The sequence below is a fragment of the Centruroides vittatus genome, unplaced genomic scaffold (assembly GCF_030686945.1).
Source record: "Centruroides vittatus isolate TY-2023 unplaced genomic scaffold, ASM3068694v2 contig_3354, whole genome shotgun sequence".
Classification (NCBI taxonomy): Eukaryota; Metazoa; Arthropoda; class Arachnida; order Scorpiones; family Buthidae; genus Centruroides; species Centruroides vittatus.
The window spans coordinates 25968-41607 of record NW_027122152.1 but is presented as its reverse complement, the minus strand read 5'-3'; the positions used below and the strand labels follow the sequence as shown (position 1 = coordinate 41607).

The window sequence follows — 15640 nt, the reverse complement described above, 5'->3', positions numbered from 1 at the left end:
GCTTTAATGTTTCTATAAAAAAACAAGAGAATTCAAATCAAATGAGAAATTATTTAGTGTCAAATTGTCACAATGCCTGCAACTTTGAATCATATTTTTAATTTAGTTAATTTAAAATATGATTAAAAATTGCAGCCTGGCATTGTGATGTCACAATAAATAAGCAATTAACGTAATCAAAATCACCATCATCAACTAACTGTCATCAAACACAATGATAAGTTCATAATATTTGCATACTAACATTATGAAAGTCCATTATTTTTGACAAAATTATATCATATTTATAACTGAATTCCATTTGACTCATGAAATGATGTAAAAATTTAAACATTTTAATACCATTTCATATATAAAATCTGATAACAACAGCAAAAAGAAATGTTATGATTTTGAAAAATGAAAATCAATTTATTAAATATCTGTACATCAATTTAATAGATTATAATATATGATTTACATTCTGATAAATGCATACAGTAGATGAATCCTGATGAGATCTATTTAATACAAAAATGATCAGAAATAAGTACAAAATATTTATTTTAAAAATTTTCAAAACTTTTTTGGGATTATAGATTTGTAAATTTCCTTGATTTTGCTTGTCTTTCTTTCCTCAGCGTCATGCTGTGTCTACCCGTGCCACTACTACGATGAGAGGGTGTTGCAGAATCTGATGACGACACTGGTGTAGCCAAACTAATGACACTAGTAGATGCTGGTGTAAACGATAATTTTGATATTCTACAAATGAAAAGAATTCTTAATATTATAAGCATAGTTTTATTATTATAAATTATGTCATTCTTAAACATTATAAGAAACATGCCTTTTCTTTTTTCCAGTATTTTTCTTAATATGACTGGCACTTTCTTTAACACTAGCAACTTCTTTTTCCCTGATAGGTGTCATGAAAATATCTGTCGGTTCTTCTTTTACAGATTTCTTCTGTCTTGACTGTGGCTCGGCTGTCAGGATAGAAGTGTTGGAAAGAAAACTATCATCACTCTTTTTTTGTCTTGACCTGGACCTCGTAACTGGTGGAGAAAATACAAATGAAGGAACAGAGGTCTGAGGTGTAGATAACTGAGGCAAAACTATAATCCAAAAAATAAACATAGTAATTATTTTTCTGCAACATAGCAACTTCACTGAATTAAATTTTAAAAAGTGTTAATATTTATAGCAATTCATTGTTACGTCAAACACACAAAATCTTAAGCAAAAGAACTAACCTTTGGGTTCTTCTGCTATATTAGGATCACTAAATGTAAAATGTGTCTCATCTAATTCTGTAACAGAGGGCAAATTAAAAGGAACATTATGCATTTTAAAATTTAGTTTGGATCAGGAATTTATTTAATTGTAAGTATTAAATGTACTAGAGCAGAGTATCAGATATACTATTAAACTACAAGAATGAAGAGTTTTTCTCTTTTAGAAAAGCAAACAAATTACTTTGCTGGAGTAACTAATTTCATCAAATCAAAATGTTTCCAGATTACTGGACCTACATTTGAGGAAGGATGCTACGTAAATAAGAATTTCATTAATTTTCTAGCATTAAATAACAACAACAATTATACAAAAAAGATTAAATTGCTAAGTTATTGAAATAGAAAGAAGGAAATGATTAATATTATCCCATCAAAAAATATTTCTTTAACAACTTCATGTATCATCAATACACAGAGAAAAATACAGTAAAATAAGCTTTGCTGTAAAACATATCAAACATTCCAAATGCTTTAAATTTCTCTAAATATTTTTTCTGATCTTTAGACCAATATAATTTTTATAATTAAGTTGTCCATGATGTTGCAATCATGTTTCAATGCCAAAATAACTAAACTAGTGTCCAGATATTTCAATTAAACCAATCAAAGTCAACAACAAATGCTTCTGTAAGGAACTGAGTCCAAACGTTATTTTTATTTTATTATTATTTCTGTTTTATTATCTTTTGTTTGGGGCTTATGTTTATTTAGGACGAAGGTTCCCCACCACTCTCTTGTTAGTAATGAAAAATGAAGATAAAACAACTCACGGAGAAATAAGCGCCATAGGAAACATCTTGCGCACTTGCGCTGCCCGACGGAAGTAACACTCCGCAGAAAAAAAAATGGAGGGGGGTCCCCACAATCACTAGTAGAGAAATACTTGATAAACCGTCTTAAACATCCCAGAAAATTATGATAAATATTTTGTAAACGGTTTATAAGCTTTGTCAGAAACTTTAAGCTGCCAGAAAAGAAAGTTAATGTTAGCAACTAAGTATGTAAATAAGGGGAGTAACCCAGCTCAAGTGTGACGTCACCTCACAGTATAAAACCCGTACGTGAACCGAAGAAGGAGAGGTGAGTTCCAAACCGAGGTGAATTCGAGAGACAGGTTAATTGGAAAGCGAAGTATTTTATGATATAAGTCCAGATTGATAATTGGATGATCCAAGATGTTAAAGAGGAGTTCGATTGACGATTTGATGATATCGAAAGGATTGAGGAAATAGTTTTCTTCGTATAGTGAGGTGACGGATAGACGTTTAATTAGTAAGAGATTTTGTTCATAGTTTCTAAGTATTTGATTGTCGAATTTCAAGGGGAATTACTATTAAGTTAAGCTAAGTAGCCGAGTTTATTGTCGGGTTGACTTGTTGATTTTTGTTAATAAATTTTGTTTGGCTTATTGACATTTGTTCGTAGTACGTTCTAGTTATTAATTAAATATATTTGAACTTTTGATTTGACTTGGTATTTATCATTATTATTACTAATCTTTCGGTGCACGCTTAAAAGCCCAGGCCTGGCAAACTAATCTCGAATCCGCGTAAAGTACCCGTAAGGTTGACGGAAGTTTCACCGACCGTAATTATAGTCGGTTTCCTAAGCTACTAAAAAAATTAAGTACTTTACACTTCTATGCTACAAGCTGGAACAAATAAAGTTTAATTAGGTTTTTTTTCCTTACAGAGCATACATATGTTATTGTTTACTAAGTTCTACAGACCAGCATCTTCAATATAATGATTAATATTGAATGATTTGTTTTAAATTTATTTAATTTCTGTTAAAGAACAAAATGTAATGTATGGTGCTTTATGATATTAATCTTAATAGCAGTTTTGGCTAATTTCTCAGTTTTTTTTAACAATTTACTTTTCATACAAAATATGAAACAGAGGCAAAGGAATTAACCATTATTTTATTTGTCCTTACTATATTAAATTTTTTATTATATCATTGTCTATGTTGGACTTCTTATACTGTCCAATGTAGACAATGATATAATAAAAAAATAATGGTTAAACTCATCCCTTCAATTTCATATGAAAATTAAATGCAAATATGATTAAATGAATAATATAAAGCAAAATGAGCCTTTTCAAATGACAACTTATGACACTAGAATCATAGGAAATTATATAAATCACACTCTGCTCTAGTAACCAATTGATATTAAGTGATGCATTCCATGCTTTTGAAACAAGTTATTATATAATCTTAAATTAACATTCTCTATTAGAAAATATATTAGTTTATTAACAAAATTTATTAACACCTTTGGTTTCACTGCTTTCATCTCCAGATTTTTTTGACTTTCTTGGAGTCTTTACAGTTTGTTTTGTAGTTTCTGGTAACTCTGAAAAATATTTCATTATTCGAAAAATCTTTTTCTTTAATCTTATTAAAATGTAACAAATATTTCTTTAGAAATAAAAATCTAGTCGTTTGTACCTTTTGTTTTACTTCTTGTTGTCATCTTAAACAGTGTAGATGATTTCAGTTGAGATGGTGTCTCTTTTAAGTGAGATGAGCTGGGGCTTTTTGATTTAGATCTTGATCGTGATCGTGTTCCTTCAAAAGGACTACTCTGTAGTTCCTATAAAAACATTAAATGTGTTTGATTTTAAATAATAATTATTATTGTATTGACATTGGTTATTTTCTACTATGAGAAACAAAAATATTAGAGCATTCATAACAAATAAAATAAACACGTTCCTTGTAGAGGCATCTTTGCACACCCTTGCACCAGTGCACAGAAACCCATGGCAAGTGCAGACCTTTCATTAAATGTAAAATCTTGATTAATAAGGATAGCAATATTGTTCATTTGCACCTGGATTGGCCTGTGCTCTAATAAGATGTAATGATATATGGATAATCTTTTAGGTGATGATCAAGTTTAAGCAGAAAATACATTTAATTATTGGAAAAATTCCATTTGGAAGCAATTATTTAAGATTTTCACTGTAATCTTTTTTCCATCTATCAAGCCAATAAGCTGATAAGTTTATAATGTCAATTCAGTTTTTTTCATGAACAAGTAATAATATAATTTGGGACACAAGAATTTTATTTTCATTAGTGTTTCACTTGACTCTGGAATAACTTAAATTGTATCAAATATGTGGAATAGAAATGATTACAGGAGATAAGAATAAAAGCATGCTGTCTAGCAATACAATTTTTTTAATAGTATCAGTGATTTTAATATATGGCAACAGCCATAAAAACTACATAATCTGTGATACAAAACAGTGTTCAACAGATATGCAAAGTAACGTATTTATAGTTTAAAATATGTAGTACAGAGAGGAAACCAAAATCAATGCAATTTATTACACACCACAGCTTCACCAATACTGTTAATGAACACTTTTGCAAGAACTTGTAGTTTACAGTTATGGAAGAAAAAAATCTTTAGTGTAAGTAGGCCTGAAAAACATAACATGAACAGCTTTTCTCATTGACTGGGATCCTAATACTTTATATAACCATCTGGAGCCTTAATAACTGGTTTGCAGCACTCAGGCAAGATTGTACGAGTTTCTTACGTAATCTGTATGACGCTCACGATACCAGACTCTTCTAATAAATAGCAACTTAAAGAGTATTTTCATGCCTCTTGTCTGCAATTTTTATAATGCTTATGTCAGCAATTCTCAATAGTGTTGAAACCAGAACTGTTAATGCTGATTTCCACATTACCAGAAAACAGAAAAATGATTAGATTCCATTGCCCATCATTATCTGTTTACTTTATTTCTGCAATACCAGAATATCACAAGCAGAATTAAGTTGACTGTAGTCTCCAATTAAAACTGACATCCTTATATTGTTTGTCTATTTTATTATAGAGGAAAGAATACTTCCTGATCTCTTCTAAAAACAATTCAAATTCTTTGTCATTACTACTATGTCATAACAATAACATTTTTCAATTGGTCAAAACATGACAGTAAATGCATTATTTTCTATTCTAGGTTTCTGACTGAATTTTGATGAATGGAAACTTCTGGACAGGAAGTGAAATCACTTTCCCATTTCTGTTTTATGTTGCTGGTGCATTTTCCACTGATATAGAAATCAGTCTTTACCAGGCCAGTTTTAGTATCTGATCTGGACTCATCAGACCAAGATCAGATGCCAAAGCTTTTTCATCCAAACAATAATTTGCATGCCAGTTGACAATAATGACAAAAAAAACTGCAGGAAACATTATATTTTATCCTGGTTCAGTGCCATGGCACAGAATCATCCCGGAAGATGCAGAATTTCATGTTACAAAGTTACTCCTTGTTTGTTGGAATTAGCTTAGATAAGATGTTTTTACAGTACCCTGCACTATTTATAAACTGTAATTTGCTGATATTTTTACTGGATATGCATCTGCACACCACTTGACTCACAGGAAACTTTAACAAGGATTGCATGATGCAGATAGCATTTATAGGATTTGCTTCAGATCTACACCAGATTAAATCTGCATTCATTCAAAAACATAACAGAATCTCATGTCAACGCTGTCGTCTACGTGCTGTTTAGCCCAGATAAGCCACTATCTGCACATTTTACTAATCGGTAATGGCTACTTAACTGGATGGTTGACTTTTAAACCCATGTTGCAGACTTCAATGCTTTAGCATCCTATCGTGGCAGAGATTACTCACTCATTTATCTTCTGATCCAGCTCTGTGCTATTTCTTGAGAGGATAATCTTCAGCATTAAAATCAACAACAATTACACACTTTTTATGTAGTGTTAATGGTCAAAAGCTTCTATTTTGCTCATAAAAACCCATTCAAAGGTAGTGTGTTGTGCTTTGGATGATGCAATCACCAGAAATCACAAATAAGATCTTATCCACCAGATCTTAAAAATCATTCTCATGTTCATGATATGGATGATGCAACTGACATAGTTTAATTTTATAAGATCTTAATGACCATGCACTACCTGTTAATTCCTCCTCATTTTCTGTAATTTCAAATGCAGTACAACCTTAATAATCTGACACACGTGTGAGACCACGGATTTTAGAGAGAAATTTTTAGTGAAAGAAAACCTTTTATTTTCGTTGTTCGAAAATGTTGTAAACATTCCCCTTAAGAAAAAACTCCTTGCAGAGTATCAGAGCAGAGGTCTCCTTCAACTATCAACTAACGTTAGGTGGGAAAGTTGACACTTAGTTGTCAAGAATTCCAAGTCATTGTCAACAATGGACTGCTTTCCCACACTAATGCTATAAAAGCGCAAGCTACCGGAAGCTCGGCGCACATCCGCACTCGGAAGTTATTTCTGTACTTGTGCCAGTCGATCTCAGTGCAGTGGACTTGAATCCCGTCTGAGAAGACCTTCAACGGCTACAGACTCTTCCATACTTCGATGTATATCGGCCATTCTCGCATAGAGGTATTGTTTGTTAGCACTCTGTGAACTTTCTCTCCCCAGAAATGGGAATAGGCATAGCTATCAGCTGTTCTTTTTATAACTTGCGTTTAATCGAGTAGTTCTGTAGATGATCTTGTATGTTAACTCTAAGCTAACCAATAAATGCTTTATTTGTTAACCTGTCAACCTGTCGATTTCTTTTTCCGGAAAGACACCTGTCCACTTACCGATGCACTCCCCACTCACCCAACAGACGCAGAGATTGGGCTTTACCAGCTCGTGCAGATTAAGTGGTCAGAAGGGATTAACCCCTGACCCCCTGCTTATCTCACACATGGCACCGTATCTGTATTGGATTAAAGAGAGTGCCAATTATTGAAAGTAAGATGAATTGAACCATTTAATCCAGGGGTTCTCATGTCGCGGACCTATAAAACCCCTAGAACAACGGTTGAGAAACATGGTTTTAATCATTTGAAAAGAAAACATTTGTTACTTGCATATTATTATACTGTATTAATAAAAAACATACTCGTACAATAGGAAAAATATATGGAAGGAGAGCAATCATATATTACTATACTTTAAGAGTTCTCAAATTAATCATCAGTCCTTTTAAAATAATTTTCAATTGTCTTCTGCCATTTGAGCATCCAAATGTTCAGCCATCACTGGTTGTTGAATTTTCACTAAACTTAGTAGGAAATTCAAATGACGATGGAATTTATTTACGCTATCTACCTTTCTAATTGCTGCTCAAATTCAAATGAAAAACAATCTATCTTAACCTATTTACGCAAAAATATTAGTTTTTAACTTAATTATATATATTATAATGTATATATGAAGTCTCCAATCTATGACCTAAAGCATATTTACCTGGCCAGTGTACTTTGTTTTCACTGACATATTTTACCAACAATGTTTGAACTAGTTCAGAGCATATGAACTTTTAAAAAGTCGAGTAGAATTAATAGATCTTGCAGCACACAATTTTTATAAAATTATATCCTTTATAGCTCACATGACTCTTCCCAGAAAAAGGGTGATGTCTGATAGATGTATACAGGGTGCGTCTGAAAAGTTCGGTGAATGGTCCCATAGTTGAATAACCGTGCTGGTTGGGATGTTGCACTCATGCAGACGTAGTGAGAGACTTGCCAACTAATGCCCCCTAGCGTCGAAATCACGACAGTTAAATGGAAGTGCGCACAACAAACGATGCAACGCAGTCAGTGTGAGGAGGAGGGTCACTGCAAAATGGAGCAATGCGTGAACATCAAGTTTTGCTTCAAATTAGGTAAAACGGTGACGGAGACACACGAAATGTTAGTGAAAGTGTATGGTGTGGAAACAGTGAGTAAACAGTGTGTTTTTGAGTGGTTTAAACACTTCAGAGACGGAAAGGAAGATGTTGATTGCCTTTTTCGACAGTAAGGGCTTGATCCATCACGAATTTTTACCCAGCGATACAACCATCAATGCAGAATTCTACGAGGGAGTTTTGAAACAGCTGCTGAAATGCATCCGGTAACTTCGGCTACAGTTGTACCAGAGTGGACAGTGGACTGTGCTCCATGACAAAATCCATCTGCACACTGCGAGCTGCGTATGGCACTTCCTCGCTACACGCCAGGTGACAGTTCCTCAACACTCTCCATATTCTCCAGATCTGGCACCTGCAGATTTCTTCTTGTTTCCCCGCTTCAAAGGAGTCCTGAAGGGCCTATGCTTTTCCGACATTGTGCAGATCCAACGTGTGACAACGGTGCTTCGTGCGATACCGAAAGAAACGTTTGCTCACAGCTTCCAGCAGCTGTACAACCGATGTCAAATGTGTGTTATCGCTAATGGCGATTACTTTGAATGCCAGTAAAGATATTTTGTTTGTATCTCTTGTTTCCTTTATTTTATGAGACCATTCACCGAACTTTTCACACACACCTTGTATAATGAAATTATGGAGTCTGTTACTTCTACATAAATAAAAATTATTGTTCCAGGCATTCATTGCAATCATGTAGAGTAAGATCATTGCTCATTGATAGAATTTTTAAGTTAAACAAATGATTGAACAGATTGCAATCTGAATTATATCAGATTTTTACAAAATATAGTTTATAGTTTAGCATTTCAATCTTAAAAAATTAATCTGCTGAAATTTTTACAGATCCTAATATAATAATAATAATAAATTCTATTTGAAAATGTATATTATAATCTGCAATCAATGAAAGCCCTAGAATTAATACTGATATTTATGTAGTAAAATAAACTGATGCATGTAATTATTAGTTACTTACAGTTAATGACTTCTCTCCTGGAATTTGTAAAGAATGTTTTTCTGGAGTACTTTCTGGAGTTAAATGCAAATTAATTGAAGTTTTCATTGGAGAAATATGGGATAAAGACAGCTCTTCATTTTTTGAATATAAGTCTGAAAATTTTAAAATAATTATTCCTAAATGTCAGGTACAATTTTAGTAATCAAAACTAAAGACTATTATAAAAATGTGAATTAATTACTTATAGATTCGGATTCCATTTCTTTATCGCGAGACTTTTCTATACCAAAATCTTCCGACTCTATTCTTAGTCTTTCTTCTGTTAATTCATCTTTTAAACACTCTTCGTATTCACTTTCTGAATCTGACAAAACAAGCGAAGGTTCTGTTTCACTTTCTTTCTTGTCAAATAATTTTTGTTTCACTTCTTTTTTCAAATCGTCTCCGTAATACTCCATCTGTGGCATTTGTTCTGTTTTGTCTGAAGATTCGGAAGTGGCTCGAGACTCTTCTCTCATTTCAATTTCAGGAACTGGAAAATCTGAAAGTTTAATAATAAAAATAAGAGTACAAATCATCTTGAATTTTTTTAATAAGATTTAACAAATATTACTCTTTTCTTTAAGCACAGGAGCATCTTTATAAGGAATATTTTCCTCTTCTCCTAGTTCCATTTTTTCTAAAAATATAACCATTAATCATTATTCGGATTAGTATAAAACAATGTATTTAATTAATATCTAAAAAATGGCACAGCTAATTTAAAAAAAAAAAAATAAAACTTACCACTTACTATACTTGGAGATAGATAAACATCTTGTCCAACAGTCTGTGTAGTCACATTATCGTGAAGAGAAGGTCGTGCACTACATTCTACACTTCTACATTTGGTAATATTATAACTAATTGATAATTCAATACAATAAATTTTAAATTTAATCAATCATGATAGAAAATTTTTATTATACGACGAATATTTTAAATTTTGCAGATTTTCAGAAAAGAGAAAAACTTACTTTTCTTTCAACATGTTCTTCTCATAAAAGCTTTTTAAAATACTTTTATTTGGTGTTAACCTAGAAAATAAATTTAGTTGCTTATTTCTTTCGAAAAATAATCAATCCGTTTAATTAATTTACAAATGTTTTTACAACACAACTTTTATTCAATCTGAAAGTTTTTGAACATTTCAATAATAAGAACAGCAGTTAAAGAAACAAAACTCATTTTAAAGTCTTATTCAAAAATTGTATTGTGTAATATACAGTATAATTATTCAGTTTTTTAAAATACTTTTAAAAGTGATAATTTATTACATCCTTTTATTACAATTTTTACAAATAAATTTTGTTCTTCCAACTATAATCTTTCACAAATATTAAAAGAAATCTGAAAACGAAGACTGCGACAAGCATTAATATATAAATTATTAATTGTCATTTATTAGGTTATACTCTATCCTATCATTAAAACCAAAATTATAATTATTTTATTACCATTTTCCAGTAATGCCACCAAGAGGTGAACGAACTTCAGGAACTTTAAACCTTAATTGTTTGACATTTGAATCTAGAAAATAAAGATAAAAACGTATATGTGTTCGATAAGTTCGTGTTTTCTTACGACTAATTTAAATGAAAATTACGTCATGAAACTATATTCAATTTAAAATTTTTTGTTTATAATATTAAAATAGTAAGCATTTAATGTTTGAATTTTAAAAGGATTAGCATCTAATATTTTTATAGAATTTTATAATTTGGCAGAAATGTGAAAAAAATTAAATTTTATATTTACAAATTCAATTAAGATTATAAAAAATATGAACACCATTATTTCTATTTAGTTTTGTTTGAACAAAGAAGAATAAATATATATTCCAATAGAAAATCGACAATTTAAAAGTTATATTTTGTTTTAAGGGCTGATTAACTAAAAAATAAAATCGACAATTTCAAAAAATTATTTAAAATTTTAAAATAGGATAATAGGAGTCTTTATCATAATGACTAGTTAAAAGGTGTTCTATAAAACTCACACTTAAACTTTTAGAAAAAGCTCATATATATATATAAAATACTCTAACAAAGAAATATTGTCAGGTTATACATTCTGATGTGTTTTGTAATAAAATATATAAAGAAACTGAAATAATTGAAACAAAATTAAGTTTACTTAACCATAATAAATTTAGCCGTATACATTAAATAAAAGTAAAAAAAAATTGAAGTAATTTATTTAAAAATTGTCTCAAAATCAGCCCAGTAAGTGTTTTTTCTAAACTGTCTGATTAAAGTATTTTTAATTAGCAGGTAAGCCCAGTGTTACCCAGGCAAAAAAAAAAAAAAAAACAACAACAAACGTTAAGTTTGTTAGAGTATTTCATACTTCTGACCTTTCTATTATGTTATGTTATAGAATTTGATTTATATAACTATGAAGACTATCTTACATAAGGGTTTAAATTGTGTACAGTAGAAGAATAAAAAACTTTTTTTAAATGTGTTAGATTGGTCACTCAGTGTAATAAACTCTCACGTAAAATAACCTTTGTAGTTATATAAACTATCAAATACTATAACATAAACATTAAAACGAAAACCATATAAAGAGTTTGGTCGTTTTAGCCTTCCACTCTCACGTTTATCACGAGACTCAGATGGTACGAAATAACACACTTTCAATGGTCGAGTAGACAAGAATTGAAAATACAGTATCTTAAATTTTTTCAGATATCATAATGTTTTTATAATGTTAACTTTAAGAAACTCAACCATTCACAGCCGAATATCAAACGGTAATCAGCCAACCAATCAAATTTCTGAAAAAACATACCACATATTGAAGGTAGGCACCCTTAAAACCACATTTTGTGCAATTCTCTTATTCGAATACCACCATACCACTGGTCCAATAGAATGAAGAAACTGTTGCGGAAAGGAGTCGAACTTAATTCGAGCAATAGTAGTTGTCGTCCTCCTCCCAAAACAGAATTTGGTCAATATCTATTAATTAATACCAGTCTACTATTAATGTTTGAAAAAGTAATCTGCTTTGGATAGATTATGATAGCCCCGCATGGGATTGAAGTTGCTAACCTTAATATCCAACAGACTTCTGTTTTCGCAGACATTTTTCATATAAAACTTGTTTAAATAAAAAAAAAAATATTGTATAAACTACATGGGAAGTATGTCTTTGTTAATATTGTGCTTATAGAAAAATTATTAGAATTAGTTTGGTTTATTTGGTTACGGCAATGTGACATTTGAGTGATCTGCCGACGGTATGCATCCTGGGAAGACTTTTATGTAAAGCTGGCCTCTATTTAAGGTGTTACCAAATGTGGCCAGCCCGTTGGCCATGCCTGAACCCACAACCAACTGCCAGCTATTCAGTGGTTTCATTCACTCAGCTACTGAAGATCACTTACTAGAATTAAGAAAGTACCATTCAGAAATGAAAAAACCCTACTTGTTAGATGTAAAAAATTAAATACTTATACACTTTTCACAGGGTAACACTTTTGATTCTGTGCAGGCAAGTGCTTTCTGCTACCTGTTCAGTAGTAATGTAGCACATTTAATTCATGCTATATCATCGTCACAGTAATGAAGTGAATATAATATATATTTTTAAAAATTATATCCATTTTAAGAATTATATTTATTTTATCATTTTCTTAAGGTTTGCCAATAGATGTGTAAACCCAGCAAACAGAATGTAGGCAGAACTTAACTGATGTATAGGAATCCAATCGATATTTTGGAGTGATATTTAAGTTTGAAGCATGTTAACATAAATGCAGAGTTTCGTAGCAATTGGTGAAATGGCCTAGGTGTGTATAGCAAAGAACAAACAAACATACTCTTATATATAAATAGATAAATATATAAACATATATAAATCTATTTTAAATTTGCAGAAATGGAAAGTCTTGAAGCATAGTTAGCTTTTTTCAATTTATCTCTTCATATTATTGATAAGACTGTTTAACATTATACCTATTTCTAAACTTTCATATTTAATACTTTCAATATTTCTGTTTTATAATTTTAATGAATATATTACATTCAGGAACATCTCCCAATCTGTTTAAACCGATGACTGTTAATTTTTTATTAAATGCAAATATGCAATAATTGTTAAGTATACTACATTATTTGATGAATGATTTTGCAATCTTTTAAAATATCTTTTCACGTGTCAACATGTGATACATTGATATATTAAATCGGTGAAAACTTTTAACGTGTGTGAAAATATGAAAATTTCTGTCAAATGAACGATGACAGAAGACATCATGGTAAAAATAAAAACATTTTATCTTGGAAGTATGATTTATTTTAAAGATCAATGCTAAAGAATAAAAAATTCAAATTTTAAATTGTATATATGATGAAAACAAAAATTTTACAGCTATTTTATCAATTTGCAAATTGCTATGTCAGTAAGTATTACCTACAAGAGTAGATGCTATACTAAGATGTTGTTGTTTTAACATTAAATGAAATATGATATTTGCACAGTGCTGGCTGGTCAAGGACCAAAAAGAACTTGTGAACAAGAAATACAGTTATGAAGAGATATCCATCTGATATCAAGTGAAGTAGCTATGCACCTTACAAGAAATCCACCACTGCATTCTTTTTCACGTGCTCTATGACCCTAAGACTATTAGGTATACGAAGAAAAATATTTTAATTTAGATGGCATACACTTTATTGGCACGATACCAGATCGTAACATAAAATCCAGATGAATTGTCAAAATCTTGGTGGTTCTTTTATGGTTTGAAAAGCAGAAACAGATTTAATCACTGTACTAAAAAAAAAAGCATATCAACATGTATCAGTATCTTAACATGCACTTAGCAGCCTTTGCCTGGCCTCTTGGTACAGAAAATTTTCTGTTTTAACAGGATAATTCTGCATGACACACCTCCAAGGCAACAACAAAATGGACAAGTGACTGGAGTGATTAATTGGACCAGAATGTTGTAGTCCTCAAGTGTCCCAATTACTAGTAATTAAAATCTACTGCTTGAATTATAACTAATATTTCAATTACAGTTGTTGTTATTCAACTTACCTTCTTGTTCGGTGATGTCAATGCTTTCACTTGGATTTGTGCTATCGTCATCTTTGTAATCAGATTTCTCAAAGACATCTTTGAAACATTAAAAAAGAATTATTAAATTTGTGTTTTATAAACATTTTAATTATTTTGTTAGGGTCTTACCATTTAAGTTACTTTGCGATAATCTTGTAGATTCCAAATACATATTTTCAACTTTAGAACCTTCACTTCTGACTTTTAAAATTGAATGAGGAGTTACATTCATCAAACTGTTTCTTTGGTCTAATATTTTTGAGCGTCCCACTGGAGTTTTTTTCCTTATTGGCGGTGTTTGAAGTAAAGACGAAACTTCTCCGCTTAAAATTCTATAATTTCTTCTGTAACAACAACCAAAGAAAAAAAAACAAAAAAGAAGTATAAATTTGCATAAATAATAATGAGAAATGCTTCAAACTCACTCACTTTTTATCACTTTCAGAGTGACGAAACGAATCGTAAAGTCTAGACTTTGGCGATACGGAATATTCTTTTTCGTTATTAAGGTGTCGAATGATAGGTGTTGCAAAAATCACCTGTTTCGTTTCACTGTAAGAGTACGTTTTAAAATACAACTGAATTGTAATTAACACATTAGAATGAGAGAGAGTGTTACATTAAATTCATTTTAAATAATTACGCACTTTGTCGATTTTTCATTGCGAGAGAGAGGTGTTCCAATAAATGGAATTGAATCGGTTTTCCAAAATTTATTTCCTTTTGAACTAAAAGTAACATGAAATAAATATTTAATAAACTTTTTTTCTTTGAAGTGTAAATGAAAACTTATGACATCTTGCCTCTTATTAAAAGGGTTTTCGGATTCCATTGATGTTTCTTGTATTTCCTTTACTTTATTGATGACTGCCAAATGAAGATCTGAACGAGAAACTGCTTCAAGTGTTTTTACTTTTATAGTGGATGACAATGGCTGTGGTTTTGGTATAGCTACAGAAAAAAATTAAAAAAAGTTTATTCATATTAATTTAAAATTATTAATAATCACATTTAAACCTATTCATCCGTAATGTGCTTCTATTCTGTATCCTTAATATTGATATATTACAGATCAAAATAATTTAATTTTCTAGAAATTATAAATAACCAATCAACAATTCTATTTTACTCAAATGCATTTTGGAAATTACAATATTTCCCACTTCAGTGGGTTATCTTCCATACAAGCTAAACAATTTTCCAATACACTTCCAATTTCAACATTTCAACCATTTAACTACTTTTGTACTAAAATCATTTTCATCTATGGTAACTTCCAAATGGCAGACACCAACAAGACCGTGAAGTTTGTTCGATATTGGGAGGTACAGTACGTGCTGCTGGCCATACTTTATGAACTATGAAAACGTCAAATATGTGTTAGGAATGTGAAAAGACCAAAATGTATACATAGCATATATAATTAAAATATAGGCTATATACAGTATATTATTTATCTTTTCAGCTGTATACATCTCACTTTAATTCAATTGTAAATATAAAATGGGATACTTTGATAAATGGAACGTAAAAATTACAACAAAAAGTAAAAGTTGAATAATTATTAA

General features: G+C 30.7%; 1 protein-coding gene across 2 annotated transcripts in view; it reads right to left on the bottom strand.

Annotated features, from left to right (window-relative positions):
• Positions 1-390: 390 nt before the first annotated feature.
• LOC136974001 (protein ELYS-like) overlaps positions 391-15640 on the bottom strand; it is a 38658-nt gene continuing 23408 nt past the window's right edge. Inside the window, exons 23-38 of one of the 2 annotated variants that reach the window (XM_067268769.1) lie at positions 14876-15023; positions 14720-14800; positions 14502-14624; positions 14202-14416; positions 14052-14129; positions 10457-10529; positions 9977-10036; positions 9747-9862; positions 9574-9639; positions 9202-9501; positions 8979-9112; positions 3735-3879; positions 3559-3639; positions 1236-1292; positions 830-1097; positions 391-744 (exon numbers count right to left, since the gene is read on the bottom strand). In XM_067268769.1, coding sequence (XP_067124870.1) covers positions 573-744; positions 830-1097; positions 1236-1292; positions 3559-3639; positions 3735-3879; positions 8979-9112; positions 9202-9501; positions 9574-9639; positions 9747-9862; positions 9977-10036; positions 10457-10529; positions 14052-14129; positions 14202-14416; positions 14502-14624; positions 14720-14800; positions 14876-15023 — 2117 coding nt within the window. In that variant the 3' untranslated portion in view covers positions 391-572. The remainder of the gene's footprint in view (positions 745-829; positions 1098-1235; positions 1293-3558; positions 3640-3734; positions 3880-8978; positions 9113-9201; positions 9502-9573; positions 9640-9746; positions 9863-9976; positions 10037-10456; positions 10530-14051; positions 14130-14201; positions 14417-14501; positions 14625-14719; positions 14801-14875; positions 15024-15640) is intronic. The other variant, XM_067268770.1, reaches the window with a different exon arrangement.